At 39.8% G+C, this 14,719-nt stretch overlaps 1 protein-coding gene across 1 annotated transcript; it reads left to right on the top strand.

Annotated features, from left to right (window-relative positions):
- The first annotated feature begins 3,563 nt into the window (after nucleotides 1–3,563).
- LOC311506690 (cytohesin-2-like) lies at nucleotides 3,564–14,299 on the top strand. The gene is made up of 13 exons (XM_084570746.1): nucleotides 3,564–4,415; nucleotides 4,898–4,980; nucleotides 5,263–5,327; nucleotides 6,152–6,218; nucleotides 7,880–7,998; nucleotides 8,932–9,012; nucleotides 9,135–9,247; nucleotides 9,543–9,691; nucleotides 11,645–11,756; nucleotides 11,843–11,919; nucleotides 11,991–12,062; nucleotides 12,293–12,441; nucleotides 12,873–14,299. Exons 1-13 carry the CDS (start codon nucleotides 4,376–4,378, stop codon nucleotides 12,949–12,951), a joined length of 1,206 nt encoding a protein of 401 aa, XP_084426872.1. The 5' UTR covers nucleotides 3,564–4,375; the 3' UTR covers nucleotides 12,952–14,299.
- The last annotated feature ends 420 nt before the right edge of the window (nucleotides 14,300–14,719 follow it).

The following is a 14,719-nucleotide window of genomic DNA, read 5'->3' as shown; positions in this document are numbered from 1 at the left end:
CCTACAGCTCTAATCTGATAAGGCAGCATTTGCATTATGGATATCTGGTTGCTATGGCAACTGAATAAAACACCAGGACCTTAAACGAGAGGGTAAAGCGGAGCGTTGCAGACCAAAGCTTTACATGAGGAAGTGTTTCAGGTGTTGGACTGAGAAGGAGGATGTGCACTGCTTTTGTTGAAGCCTAATGACAAATCAAAACACTTAGTACACTTGTTTGTGCAAGCGGGGAGATTCTAAATGGCGTAAATTGTGATGGATGGCGCCTCAATAATTACCAATATCAAGGACAATTTTGACTCTCCTCTGTCAAACTGTGTGCACCTGCAATTTATGCAGCATGTCTAGAATTAATGCTTGTTCCTTGTGACTTGCTGCTGCAGGGTGGGCCTGTCATCACCACAGCTGCTGAAACCCACTCTGGAGGCAATTACATTCACTTTGACTGATGTCACAGAGACCAGAGCGACATACTGATCTATTTAGGTGTCTTAAACATCTCCACCGACACCTCCATCAGTAATGCTATGTTTGTTTCAGGTGGATGTCGATGCAGTGACTGATTAGGGTGCTGAAGACATTTTAAAGGATCCACACCTTCTTTGGATGATTTGTGTGTCCCTGCGTCACCGCGGTCACATTTTGTGGCTTTGCTGTCAGTTTGGGTGTCTCTAATTGATCTGAGTCCCTTTACAGTCAATAAGCGTGTCTTTGTTTTCGCCTCATTACAGTTTGTGCGCATTTTGTGTTTTATTGCACTTGTGTCTTCTTGTCTAATTTTCTGTGGGTGTTTTGTGTCTATAGGAATTTTGTCTGTTCAAAATAGTTTCTGTCTATTGATATGTGTATATGTGTCTGTTTCTGGTGAGTTTCTGTGTCTTTGTGCACATTTCGCTTCTTTTTGTGGACATTTTGTGTATTTATATATCAATTTAGTCCCTGTAGTTTTCTAATTCTCATCATTACATGTGTATTTTTATCATTTTAACTCTCTTTGAGGTGCTCTTTGCACCAGTTGTGTCTCTCTTTGTGTTAGTTTTCTGTATCCTAGTGTCCATTTTGTGTCTGTTAGTGGTAAGTTTGTGCCTCTTTCCAGTTGTTTTGTATCGCTTTACCTCTCACTGTAGCAATGTTGTGTCTCTCTCTTGCCCTTGTGTTCCTTTTGCATCTCTTCACACCAATTTTGTATCTCTTTGTGCTTGATTTCCATCTCTTTGTCTGACTTTGCGGCAACTTTGTTTCTCTTTCCAGTTGTGTGACTGACTTCAATAAGGAATGTTAAAATGTCATTTTAATCAGAGCTCATCCTGACTATTTGGACTCCTGGGCCTGTATCCAGCGGGCCCGTTCAGTAATTCATTCTTTAAAAAGCCTTCCTTATCTCAAACCATCCTTCTAAATATGGAGCCGTGAGAACAACGCTTTCTTCGTTATGGACAAAAGACTCCAATGATAGAAGGACGGATCAAAGCAGCTCCATCAGAACAGGCTGCAGCTGGTAGATTGCCTCGCCTTATAACAAACGCTCGTGCTGATTGGCAGCGGGAGGAATGGGCCTAATTTGGTCAACTCAGAACAATCTATCTGAGGACACTTGACAGATTCATTTGTGCTGGTTGGCCTGTCGGAAACGAAACAGTTTTTCAGAGAAGAAAAACATTTTGGCAGTCTGTGCTGCAGAAACACAAAAGCCAGATGTAACGTTTCTTCCTCCCACTTACTAAGAAAATAACATTCTCGACCAAAAGCTAAAGGATAAAGATACATGTTTTCACTCATACGGACCTGCTGCTGAAATTAAACCACAGTCATGTGGAAATTACTCACTTCAGAGTGTGTTATACGTAAAGAGCTAAATATAAATGTTATGGCCCATACAGAATGAATAATCAGCTCTCTAACAGCTCAAATTACCTTGCAATAGCTTTAATAGTAAATTAATTATAGCTTCTGTTCTTGATGAAATGTTAGACACTTTTCTGTGAGACTCTCCTCCATTTTGGTCCCATAACTTTCTGCATGCTGCCATATCATTAAGGTGTTCTGCTGGATCCAGATCTGCTCAATGGGAGGTCTACTGAATCATCATCTTCCTGAAACCGGTGTGACTTCAGCTGTGTGACATTGTCCTGCTGGAAGTAGCCATTATAAGATGGTAAATTGTGTCCGTGAAGAGATGCACATGGTCAGCAACAACCCTCGGAAAGACTGTGGCATTCAGACATTGATTTATTGGTAGAATGGAGCCCAAAATATGCCAAGAATACAGTCCCTGCAGCCTGGTCTGTTGACATCCTGTAGATTTCCTCCGTGGATTCATCCTGTTGATGATTCAACCATCTGCAGACCAGGTGTTTGTAAGTGCTCTCTCACTTTAGTCCATTACGCTGAATATGAAGTGTCAGTTTCATTCTTACTGTTAATTTATTGTGAAGTGAAACCTAAAAAACACTCTTCATGATTCCAGTGGGTGAGTCACAGAGAATCAGTGGTCTTGACTCATGAATGCATCTGACTTGCTGATGCACAGATGCTGACTTGCATTGTCAAAAATCAGTTTGAGGCTTTTATCAAGAAAAAAGAACTCTTTCTCAACTAAAGCCGCTCAATAGTTGTAATCGTTTGTTCAAAAGTAGGATATTCTTCTGTCCTCTTGAGAAAGAAAGAAATGAAAACCAATGATAAATAAAATAGGTACTTCAGATTGAAAGTTTTATGACAAATGTTGTCTTAAGACTAGTACATCTTATTCCTCTGTGCCATAGAGTTAAATAACTGCATTCAAGTACCCTTTATTACCATGAACGCACATGCACACTTCAGTTTATTTTGACTCAAACACAACTGGAGGAAATCACTGTCAGCATTTTCCTCCACTAAAAAAAAAAAAAAAAAAGAAAAAAGAAAACTATAGAGCCAGCAGCTGTTTAAAGGAAATTACTTCCCTATTAAAATAGTAAAGATCATCAGTCAACTGCTTTTTAAACCAGTAAATATCAGTGGATTGGACAAAACAAATAAAAAATGCACACTGTGATCATGTAATATTTGTGTTTTATTCATATAAATAAGTATAATATGTGTAATAATAACTAATATATAATAACAAGGAATGATAACGATCTCTGGGGCTCAGAAATGTGAAGCCCCACTAGGTGGGGCCTTGTATTTAGAAATGGAAGTAACTCAGTTCGGTTCAAGTGTTTCCTTCCTGAAGACAGAGGCACATCTGAAACTTTTATAGCAAACAACACGGATCATGGTGGTTGAGATTGTTGTAGAAAAAAATATATTTCTGGCTTTGTTTGGAGGAAAATAGAAAATGCTGCAGTAATACTTGTAGTACAGGTAATATCATTACTAGACTGGTGGCCTTCATTGTGTACTTACACAGTATTTCATTAGGACTTCGTATATATTCTCATTTAATCCAAAGCAACAGTTCTGGCATGATTTCTGCTTTCAGAAGTGTATAATTTGAAGTTTTTGTTGTAACTGTGAGAAGGATGAAAAACTCTAAATACAGTATAGTATATGGGGGAGCTCATTGTACATTACCTCAGAGTGGTGAAAAAAAGGGTCTATGATCAGCACTAGAATCAGAGCATGCCTCAAGATCTCATAGCTACCACTGCTAACTGTTTATAGATAAATTTGAGTACTCCATTTTCCAAAACATGAAGCCCTGCAATTCAAAATGTTGCAGCTCACAGTGCAACTCAGGGTATCCGTGGCAACCTTTCACTTCCTGTTTCTGACTAAGGATTAGATGCTTCACAGAAGTGCACTTCAGACTTCAGAGGTGACATTTTCTAAAATACTTTGTTGAAAAAAGAATAAATTAAAACACCATCAACCCAGTCCCATCAAGTATGGAAAGTTTAAATAAAAAAATGTTGAACACAGCTTCATAACAAATACTGCTTCTTTTGATCCATTCGGTATTCTTTGTTGCTAATGCTTTTATAATTTAATACTCTACCCTTGTGAGAGCATTTCCACTATAAAAGTAGCAGCTTACATGTACATAAAATGTAACAAAAATTTAAGTGTGGCTACTTTTAGTAGAGAGAGGCAGGCAAAGGATCAGCTGGGCTGTATATAATAATATAATAATGAGCAGCGGTAGTATTTGTAATAACTGGTGTGTGACAGTAGCAGATTTAGGGTTAGAGTTACTGGGAAATGAATGATACTATCGCTTAAAGAGAATATTTGCCCTCTACGCGTCATCAGAGGTTTTGAAATTCTGTTGAGTGAACTTTCCACTCTCGCAGCCTCAGAATGGCAACGCCGGCCCTTTTTACACTCCGACGCTCTCTGACATGCAGTCTGCTTCCTGTACAGCCGTCAGTCGCTGTGCACCATCAACAACATGGCCATAAGCAGAAAAGACAGCTTCCTCTGGGGGAAAGGTATGCTTACTTTTAATCATTACTTACTTGCTGGTTGTTTTCAGGGGACTTGGAGAATTATTCATTTACTTTAATTTGTGTAAGCTCCTACTGCTGGCTGTGTTTTTCTTGTATGTGTGGGTTTTATATGGAAATTTAAAACATCTTCAACGGTTCGGTTCAACTTTTGTATCATTTGAGAACTGTGCACAGAATTGTGTTTAACTTATAATGCTTATATTCATCTTCCTGGACAAACCCATCCACTAATGAGGGTGTTACGTATTCAGAATCAACCTAATTGTTTGTACTGAGGAAGAGAAACAGGAAGAGAAGCTTTCCATCATTCATTGAACGCTTCCCTATGCAGTGAAGTATGAAGTTGTGATGCAGGCTGGTCTGTGAAAGTGGGAGTAGGCGTGAGAGAGGTTGTCAAGACAGTCCACAGTGCTGCATGATTACTGAATCCACCATCCTGATCTGAGCTCTCTGTTGCCCCACAGCTCCTCCAAAAATCACCCCAGCAGAGAGGAGGCAAGGCGACAACATCAAGACTCACAAGTTTGAGCTGCTGGATGACATTCAGGTACTATGGCGAATGTATCCCTCCAAGGTCTTTCATTAAAAGACCTTCATTATTCTCCTGCATGCAATCACTCCTGGCAACCTCAGCCAAGGTTTTCACAGCACACAAAAGGCATTTCATTCTTTAACTATTCTTTAACTTTAAATTGAGATATGAAGGCTTTGGAGGACGTTTTATAACAGCAGTGGACACACTGGCCCTGAGTCAGTGCAGGTGGCTGTGATGTAACCTTGCATCCAACAAACTTTAGTTCCTTGGTAACAGCATCGGTCTCTCTCGCAGAAGCTGAGGTTGGAGATTGGTCACGGCATGCCAGAAATCCACAGCACTGAACCGAAGGAGCTGAAGTGAGTATGAGCACATTTTTGCAGAAGTTCTTCCATGAATCAGCATGACCTCTTACTCTTTATTTAGGTGACGCTTTTGTGCAGTTCAGCCTCCCACGCCACACATAATGCTCACTTTGATTAAGTCATGCAATGAGCACTATTGGGATTTATTAATCAGAAGTCCAAATAATCTCTGCAGTTTAAAGTACATTTAAGCCTGCTACTAAAACCCTTCGACTTGGTATTTCCAGACCTCTTTTCACATACAGCAGGCCCGTCTTTGTCAAACGTATCCCAACAAATTAATTCAATGACAATTAAATCAGAATTGAATTTAGCCATTACTTTTAGCTTCCAATCAATGGTAGTCACTGACAATATATTACAGTATGTAGTAATGTAGTTGTAACAAAATAAAAGGTTTTTCACATTTTTAGATCATCCGCAAACTCCATTTTTGGGCTTCCTGTAGGTTCTTTCACAACTGTCTTTCACAGTGACTACTTTTAACTATAGCTGCTTTACTGGCATATCAACCACAGTTTCACACCACAACCCCAGCAGCCATCACTTCACATTACTGACCTAATTAGCAATTGACAGAACCAGTGTGAAAGACAATCAATCCATGTTTTGCCAATTTGCTTATTAGCTCACAAGTCTGAGCTGCAGTGCTCATACATTTTTGTAATGTCACAGTTCCTCGTTAACCAAATAATGGGCTGATTGCTGGGGAAAAGATAAAAAGAGTATTTTGTATTGAAAATACATAGTTATTTGCAGCCCAGACAATTTAAATTTCTTTCTTTTTTTCTTTTTTTTTGTTTTGTCTATCTTTGCAGCAAAAGTATGGGGAGGAACAGGAGATTTCTACGAGGGAAGAAGAAATTCAACATGGACCCCAAATCTGTGAGTTTTTATAGTGTTTTTGAGTACATAAAGAGAAAGAGAGGATCGAATTGTGCTGATCCAGACAAAGTTTTGGATTTGTTTGCTTTCTGTAGAAAAACAACAACCTGTCTACGACCAATAGGGTTTTTTTTTTTTTGTTAAGCGGCCTCTAGTGGACATGTGAGGGAGCATCAGATATTAATGTGACAGTGCCATCTAGAGGCTCCAGTGCTTATGACAGGAGTAAAGGACGAAGTAAACATAGGGAGGAGGTCAGGGTGGATGGATGGGTAAATAAAAAAAGCCTTTAATAGGAGACATTGTGGAGTTTGCATGTTGTCCCTGTGTCTACGTGGGTTCTCTCCGGGTACTCCAGCTTCCTCCCATCATCCAAAGACATGCTGGTTAGGTTCATTGGTGATTCTAAATTGGCCGTAGGTGTGCATGTGAGTGTGAATGGTTGTCTGTCTCTCTGTGTTAGCCCTGCGATAGACTGGAGACCTGTCCAGGGTGTACCCCGCCTCTCGCCCCATGACAGCTGAGATTGACCTCTAAAAACATCTCATATGCCCACTCTCGCTCCCACTTGCAGAAGATGAGTGAGAAAGAGGAGACATTGTTGTTCACTCTTTTTCTTTTGATCATAATTGCACAACACCATTAGCCACATGTTTATTTTTTGTAACCACAATAATGAAGATCCTCTAATCCCAGCTACACACTTATTTTAACTTTTATATATATTTTGGCCTAAATCTAACCACACTTACAATGGCACTGAGTGAGTTGTTTAATAGTGACCTTTAGTGATTTATTTTATATACTCTTTTGTGGGCCATATCAGAGGATCATATCAGAAGTGATCATTGTGTGATCATTTAAGTTGTAAAACAGTGTATCCACATGGTTCTGACATTTCCCTCAACACTTACTGGAGTCACAGTAAAGGTACACTAGGTCAAATTCCACTTTCACTCACTAGAACTCCTCTGAAACTGAAGGTCAACACTAAGTTGACTAAGTTCATAACTCCACACGCAGCGGATGTAGATTTGAAACGCTCAGAAGTGCAAAATGCGCGCAGGCACAGGCAGAGGCGCAGGCGGTAAGCAATAGCGAGAAAAACCACTTCCTGTTCCCTGAAGTGGGGTAGAGACGCCACTTCACCACAGTGACCTTCGTCTTTTCAATCCTTCATTTCTGGGTCCTCTGTTAAGACTAAGTCCCTCGGTCCCTGTGACCGCTCTGCACTCAGGCCAGACGACATGCGAGAGTGGGCGGATGAGATGTTTTTAGAGGTCAAGAGGAGAATTGATTTGAAGCAGGAGTATGCACTCAGGGTAAATGGTCACATTTTAAGATCTGCCTCTGTGTACCTTTTAAAATCGCATCATGCAATATTCATTCAACCTTCTCATCTTGTGCACAGGAGGTTAATGACAACAGTGGCTCAAAGGGAGAGGAAGAAAACTTTTTTAATATATGATATGACTGCTGGGGACTTTGCAGAGCTACTAAACAGAGGGACAGAGAAGTTGAAGCTGATTTAATGACTGAAATGAAAAACTTCATAGATTCCATGCTCTCTCAGAATGAACTAACATTTAAAACGACAACATACCCCTGGTTTCCAGATACTATTCAAACAAGTCTGCCTTCCCCTCCCCTCTTTGCTGCAGGGTGTTCATTACCTGGTGGAAAACGGCCTCCTTGAATGGCAAGCACCATCTGTGGCAGAGTTTCTTTACAAAGAGGAGGGACTGAATAAGACTGCCATAGGCAACTTCTTGGGAGAAAGGTACAGTGTTCACACAGCTGACGTGGAGCTAACTAGCATGAAATTCAGGGAACCGTCAAGGAGAGCATACACAGAGCAGTTACATTTTGAAGGCATAAAAATCACAGGCTGTAAGAAATGCAATGCACAGATGCACTGTTCAATTCGAATGATTCATCTTAGAAAAATAAAGCTAAATAAGTAGCTGAGACTCATTTATCGAGTTCAATAAAACAATAAAGCTAGCTGAATCAATTATTCAATTGTTACAGATATTTATTTTCTTCAGACTGACATGAACTTACTGACTGATGAATTCAGGTCTTCTCTTTGTCATGCTTAGCACTATTTTCATTACTGTATAACAAATTGTGATTTAATTTAGGCATCAAGGTTCCATCTTTTTTATTTCTCAAAACAACTGTGAGATGTGAAAACAAAAACATTCACATTAGTTACAAGCAAAGATTGGTCGATTCCACTAATTTGCTGCACACATGTAATATTTATCTTTCATCAGCATTCCACCCACAAACATATTCATATTTGGTTAAAGATTTAGAGGGCTTAGGAATACAAACAAATCAAAATAAGAATATAACGTTTCAGAAAATGCTAATTCTCTCTCTAGCGTATCAAGTTAAATGTGAAGATTGATACCACTCTCGTAAACTAGCTTAGCACAAAGACTACAGTGACAATCTGAAATCTGCCAGTGAGGAAAAATCATTTCTACCTCACTGTAAGCTCCGCCTATTTCCTCACCTGGGCACACCAGTCGCCTGGTCAGTTCTGTAGAAAACTGTTCCTCCATGTTAAATGTCTGTTTTCAGGCTATATGAACAACACTTCTGCTCTGAGTTTGTATAATGTGTTATTGGTTGTTGTAATGTTTTACATTTGTGTATCAGATTTGAAAGTTGTTTGCTTTTGTTGTTTCATTATGTCGCATAGGGAGGAAATGCATCTGAGAATCTTGAAAGCATTCGTGGGGCTGCACGAGTTCTCGGACCTCAATCTGGTGCAAGCGCTGAGGTTTGTGACAGTCAGCTCGAAATGTGGCAGCAGTTTAACCTTTAGTCTTGTTTTTCTGACGATGTGGAAGTCAGCTCAGTGTGTTCGACTCTGAATATGCCTTTTCCTCCAACGCCTTGCAGACAGTTTCTGTGGAGCTTTCGTCTCCCGGGAGAAGCTCAGAAGATTGACAGGATGATGGAGGCATTTGCAACGCGGTACTGTGACTGTAACCCAGGGGTCTTCCAATCCACAGGTACAAGCTCAAGGAGTGTGATTCATCTTCTCTTCAATCCAATTAATGAGATTCACTTTAAATACAACCTTCTCTACAAGAAACACTTCCTGTTTCTGAAAAAAAAAAGTCTGTGCAACACAAAAGAAACCACAGCAATATCTCTTCTCTCCATTCTTGATCAGAATAAACACATTGTGTTTTGTGTTTTGGCTCATGCGGAAACCTGTTATTTACAATAGATGCAGTTCATACAGCTCAGGCAGAGATAACAGTGCACAGCTGAAGAAAACTAAACTGTGGTTTTCTGTGACAGACACCTGCTACATCCTGTCTTTTGCCATCATCATGCTCAACACGAGCCTCCACAACCCCAACGTGAAAGACAAACCCAGCCTGCAGCGATTTGTTTCCATGAACAGAGGCATCAACAATGGCGAGGACTTGCCCACCGAGTTGCTCACGGTCAGCTGGCTTTATTTGTTCACAGGTGTAAGGGGCCAAATTGGGGTGGCTGCGGCCAAAGTGCCCTTGAGCAAGATACTGAACCCCCAGTTGCTCCCAGTGCCTGTCTGTGTCTGTGTGATGAGTGGTGTAGATGTGTCATTGTGACTGTAAAGCCCTTTGAGCCCTTTAACAATAGGTAGAAAAGCTCTATTTAAATACAAGACCACACCGTTTACCAAACGCCTGCATCAGTGTCTTCATCTTACTAAACCACTCAGCGTGCAGATCCCAGCAAATTAGGAAAATATCAAATCACTATCTGCATTATTCTGTGTCCAGATGAAGCCAAGTCTCTCTACCTGTGTACGTCAACTAACATTTGAGGCTCTGGTACTTTACTAATGTAGAAACTGTAACACACAAAGCTTGCTTAACAATTTCAGTTTTCTTCACTAATCTCCCTAACCACAAGAAAAGCTCTGCTAGCTTACAGAAACAAAAACAGCTCCCTTAAAGGAACTGTGCCCCAACACAGACATGCACAACAGGTAGCAGTGTATAGAACGTACACCGAATTGCAGATTATGGTGATGTCCCTAATGTCTGCTTGTAGAGACTGAATACTTCCTCTTTTAGAGATTTTGACTAGTTTTTAGTCTCTATTTTTATCTCTGTTTCAACTATTACTTTCATACTCGTTCTCTGTTTGGTCTCCAGAGGCTTTTGTCAAACACATTTGTGGAAGAGAGCAATTCTGCGAAGCTGTATTTGACTAGATTTTGACCTATATGTGAATATCAGCACACTGTTGTGTGTCCAGAATAATAATGCAAACATGCCAATGTTTAGCATGCATGACGCTTCTGATGTTTGCTAATTTGTGTGTTAGAATTTGAACATTTGGTAAACGTACATGACACAAAGTACATCTGAGGCAGACATCTGCTCACATAGCACTGTTGTAGCTTTTACTTCACAGTGGCGGCAGATAAAACGTTATAGGACAAGAAATGTAGTCCACAGCACGGCTGAATTCAACATTAAATATTTAATCACAAATGATAATATCAGCTGAAGAGTTTGAGGTTAAAGTTAGATCTGTGAAAGATTTCAGAATATTTTAGTATTTGTATCCGTCATTTTTGCCTTAATGAAATCTGAGATGTGGGAAAATGTAAATTTCTTGTAACATGTGTGATCCCAGTGTGATGTGAAAGTTTGAAGACAGAAATGTTGTTGTTGTTGTTTCTATGGATGTGGTGAAATGTCCAAGACAGTCAGCACTCCTTGGTTTTCTTTAGTCTTCAAGTAGTTCTTTAAAGCTTTTATGCATGTTTGGGCTCATTATTCTGCTGCAATACTTCTCCACAAAGAAGCAAACCAGAATGGAGTGACACCTGCAGTTAAGGGAGTAGATTCACTGCAGGTGTCCAACTCCAATCTTGAATATTCCAGCAGCATGATTTACTTTGGCTTTGATACACTGTGGTATCATTGTCTGCCCTCTAAATCTTCTCACACGCACCCTGCTATTACTGCCACTAATCTTTAACTGTAGGGATCAGATCAGAGAGGCAGTAAATGTGACTTTTTTTCCCATCATCCACTGTGAAATGCTGCTATGTCTTAAACCAGCCCAAGTTCACGTTCATGTCATGTTTTATCTCTTCTCTTAAAAGCGGCTTGTGTGCTTCTCACATTTAACTTTTTTACCAAGATGTTCTACTTTCACAGATCTAACCCTAACGCTTTGCTCAGTATGAAATAATCTTGTAAAATAATAATAATAAAAACTATAAATTCATATGTTATTTAAAGATTCATTCTGGAGAGTGAAACAAATCTATAAGCAAGATCTGTAAGGTGTTCTGCTGCAGCAAACATTTAAATAGAAATGCCAGTGTAAGTAAAATCTAACTTTAGACATTAGATTAAACTTATTGTTCTCTTTCATCCCTGAACATCTTGCAGAAACTGTACGCGAGCATCCGCAGTGAGCCGTTCAAAATCCCAGAGGACGATGGGAACGACCTCACACTGACATTTTTTAATCCAGACAGAGAAGGCTGGCTCCTTAAAATAGGTGAGAAGATGTTCTCGGCACTACACAGAAAATGCCGGGTTGACTGGACAATTTCTATCTAAATGTTTTCTTTTCTTTTGTTGAAGGTGGCCGGGTTAAAACCTGGAAGAGGAGGTGGTTCATATTGACGGACAGCTGTCTATACTACTTTCAATACACAACAGTAAGTTTCTGTCTCAACACAATAAAACATTACAAAACAACAACAAAAAACTAATACCTGTCATCCTGCAGGATAAAGATCCAATCGGGATTATTCCTCTGGAGAACCTGTGTGTCAGGGAGCTACAAGACTCCAGCAAACCGGTAGATTATCACTCAGTTTTGTTTTGACAGTGTAGGAAATAGTTTCAAGTTTCCACACAAACATTTTCTGCAGCCACAGACCCTAATGAATCACATAGCAACAGCTAAATGAATTTCTATCTCAAGTGCTCAAAACAGTGAGTCACAAGTCTATCAGAAGACTATTAAAATAAACAGAGCATATACACACAGTAACTGTGGTACATGTGTGTCTGTGTGTGTTCAAACAGTACTGCTTGGAGTTATATAACCCCAAAGGACAAAAGATCAAGGCCTGCAAGACCCAGAACAAAGGTGGAGTGGTGCAGGGTAAACACCAGTCTTATAAGCTCAGCGCAGCCAGCTCAGAAGAACGGGACGACTGGATAGGCGCCATCAGGTGAGAGCTGCTGATGCCGCGGAGGACACATGGGGCGCCATGTGTCTGTGCGGGTTGTGTTTGTCAAGGCTTAACGTGGAACACAAACAAGCAAAGAAAACGAGATTATACGCAGCCAGTGTTACATACTACCCTGCTTATTGTTTTGACCACTGATTTCCTGGATGCACAGCTGGTTACCCGGTAACCATTCAGAGCTTCATATAAAGCTTTACAGCGTTAATTAGTGAATTTTAAAGGTGTTTTAGTCACGTTTGGACAAGGCCAGGATAGCTAGTTGATTTCAGTCAGTAATGAAAAGAGCAGGTCGTGCCACACTTACAATGACCACATTAGGGGAACTGGTCACTGAGGACTGAAAAAACTATTAAAATGTACTTCTAATCTTGAAGTTCTCTTGTTTCACAATGAATGTCAATGTTGTTTCTCAGGGCGAGCATCACGAAGGACCCTTTTTATGATTTGGTATCTCTACGCAAGAGGAAGGTCATCAACAACACTTCCTCATAGGACATCATTGGGAGCAACATCTGCCACGGGATGCTCTTTATGGAGGAATCATCCTGAACTTCTGTTAAAAAAAGAATTTTTTTTTATAAAAAGCCACATAGAACTTCACAGTGATAAACAAAAGCTGAAGTGACACTTGTAGTGTGAAAGGAGAAAAGAGAACTACTTGTGGCTTTCTGTGTAAAGTACTTCTGCAAACTGCATGCACTGCTGCTCCAGTTTCATGGGCTCTCGAATCTTGTAAAACATCTGCTGCGGGCAGGAAGAAGAAGACTTTAAATTGGCTTCCTATAGTCATGACTGACCTTCCAGGTGCAGACCCAGACGGCCTATGAACCTCTGTATGGAGTGACTGAAGTGACATTTCGTGCTGGATATCCCATCAAACTGCCACTAAAAGATCCACAATGACAACGAATGTGCCACAAAATAACCATTCAGAGAAAAAAACACCACCAACTGAGACAAACAGTCGGAAAGAGACACAAAATCAACACAAAGAAATGCAAACCAATGACCACAAAGAGTTTCAAAGAAACTTAAAATGGCCGCAGGGAGCAACAAAAGATGCCAAATTACTACAAAAGGACAACAAGAGACCTGCAAAATGACAACACAAAATCAATGGTATACATTTCAATGTGCAGGGCCTGATCACAATCTGACCATTGTTGCAGCTGAATATTTATTTTTTTTCATATTTACGATAATTAAAGTTTATTTCTGTTTCATTTAATCATCTGTCTAATGTAGCTGTTGAAATTGTTAATTTGTTAGTATGTAGCTTTAACTTTTTAAAGTTCCTCACTTTCTAAACCCTCTGCTGTTCTCACACTGCACAGTTCAAGTGTCTGATCAGTCAATAAAAAGTATGTAGCACTTTGTTAAACATGCTCCGTGTGTTTTCATGGGAGAGTTGTAAAGAAAACATGAACATGAAAAGAGCAGGTGGATGAACTCTTTTTCTTTACTCATTAATGAAATAATGCAAATCCATTTCCCTTCTTTCTTGTAAATAGCTCTTTTTAAAGAAGCAGTGACACATCTACATATTCACTCGCACAAGCACAGCAAATGTTGGTTCGGTGTCTTGCTCAAGGACACTTCGGCATGTGGCATGTTCCGGTGATTAAACCGCTGACCCTCCGGTTTGTGGATAACCCACCCACTCTACCTGCCGATCCACAGCTGCCCTTTATTGCTGACAAACTGTGTGGAGTTTTAAAAAAGTATTACTTTTAACTTATAAATCCGTGTACAGTATTTTTTGTTTAACCATATTTGTTCTAACAAATATTTCGTGTTTGTTTTAATTACTGTTAGTTACTGTTAATTTAATTATCTTGTACAATAAACGTTTTTTGCTAAAGGTGTGTTTGGGTATTTTACCAGCAGATGGCGCCACATCACCACTTCAAGTTCTAGTTATCAATTTTCATTGTAGCACCGTTTTTTGTTGTTGTTTTTTTTGTTGTTGTTTTTCACATTTTTCACCTCACATAATTACTGAGATAATGATTTGAAGGGAGAAATCATAAAAAATCCACGGATTATCTTGTTAGTTTTTCACTTTTATCAACCAGATTAACTCGGTAACTGATGCGTAGGGGCTTTTTCTGTGCAGTTCCTGTGTGTGATGATGTGATAGAGAGCTGCGGTTTCCTGGGAGCATACACATAAAGACACTCACAAAAAAGAAAAAAAAAAGAAAATAAATTTTCTCGAGATATGCTCGTCAAACCCGGCAGTGTGTATTGACTCACCTTAT

The sequence above is a fragment of the Chelon labrosus genome (genome assembly GCF_963514085.1).
Source record: "Chelon labrosus genome assembly, chromosome: 21".
In the NCBI taxonomy this organism is placed as follows: domain Eukaryota; kingdom Metazoa; phylum Chordata; class Actinopteri; order Mugiliformes; family Mugilidae; genus Chelon; species Chelon labrosus.
This window is presented reverse-complemented; position numbering and strand designations above follow the sequence as displayed.

Bases quoted from the DNA above. Each gene is read 5' to 3' on its own strand.
- LOC311506690 (XM_084570746.1), top strand. From the start codon at position 4,376: ATGGCCATAAGCAGAAAAGACAGCTTCCTCTGGGGGAAAG. The intron at 4,416-4,897 runs GTATGCTTACTT...GTTGCCCCACAG, and splicing joins CAGCTTCCTCTGGGGGAAAG to CTCCTCCAAAAATCACCCCA. The intron at 5,328-6,151 runs GTGAGTATGAGC...CTATCTTTGCAG, and splicing joins ACTGAACCGAAGGAGCTGAA to CAAAAGTATGGGGAGGAACA.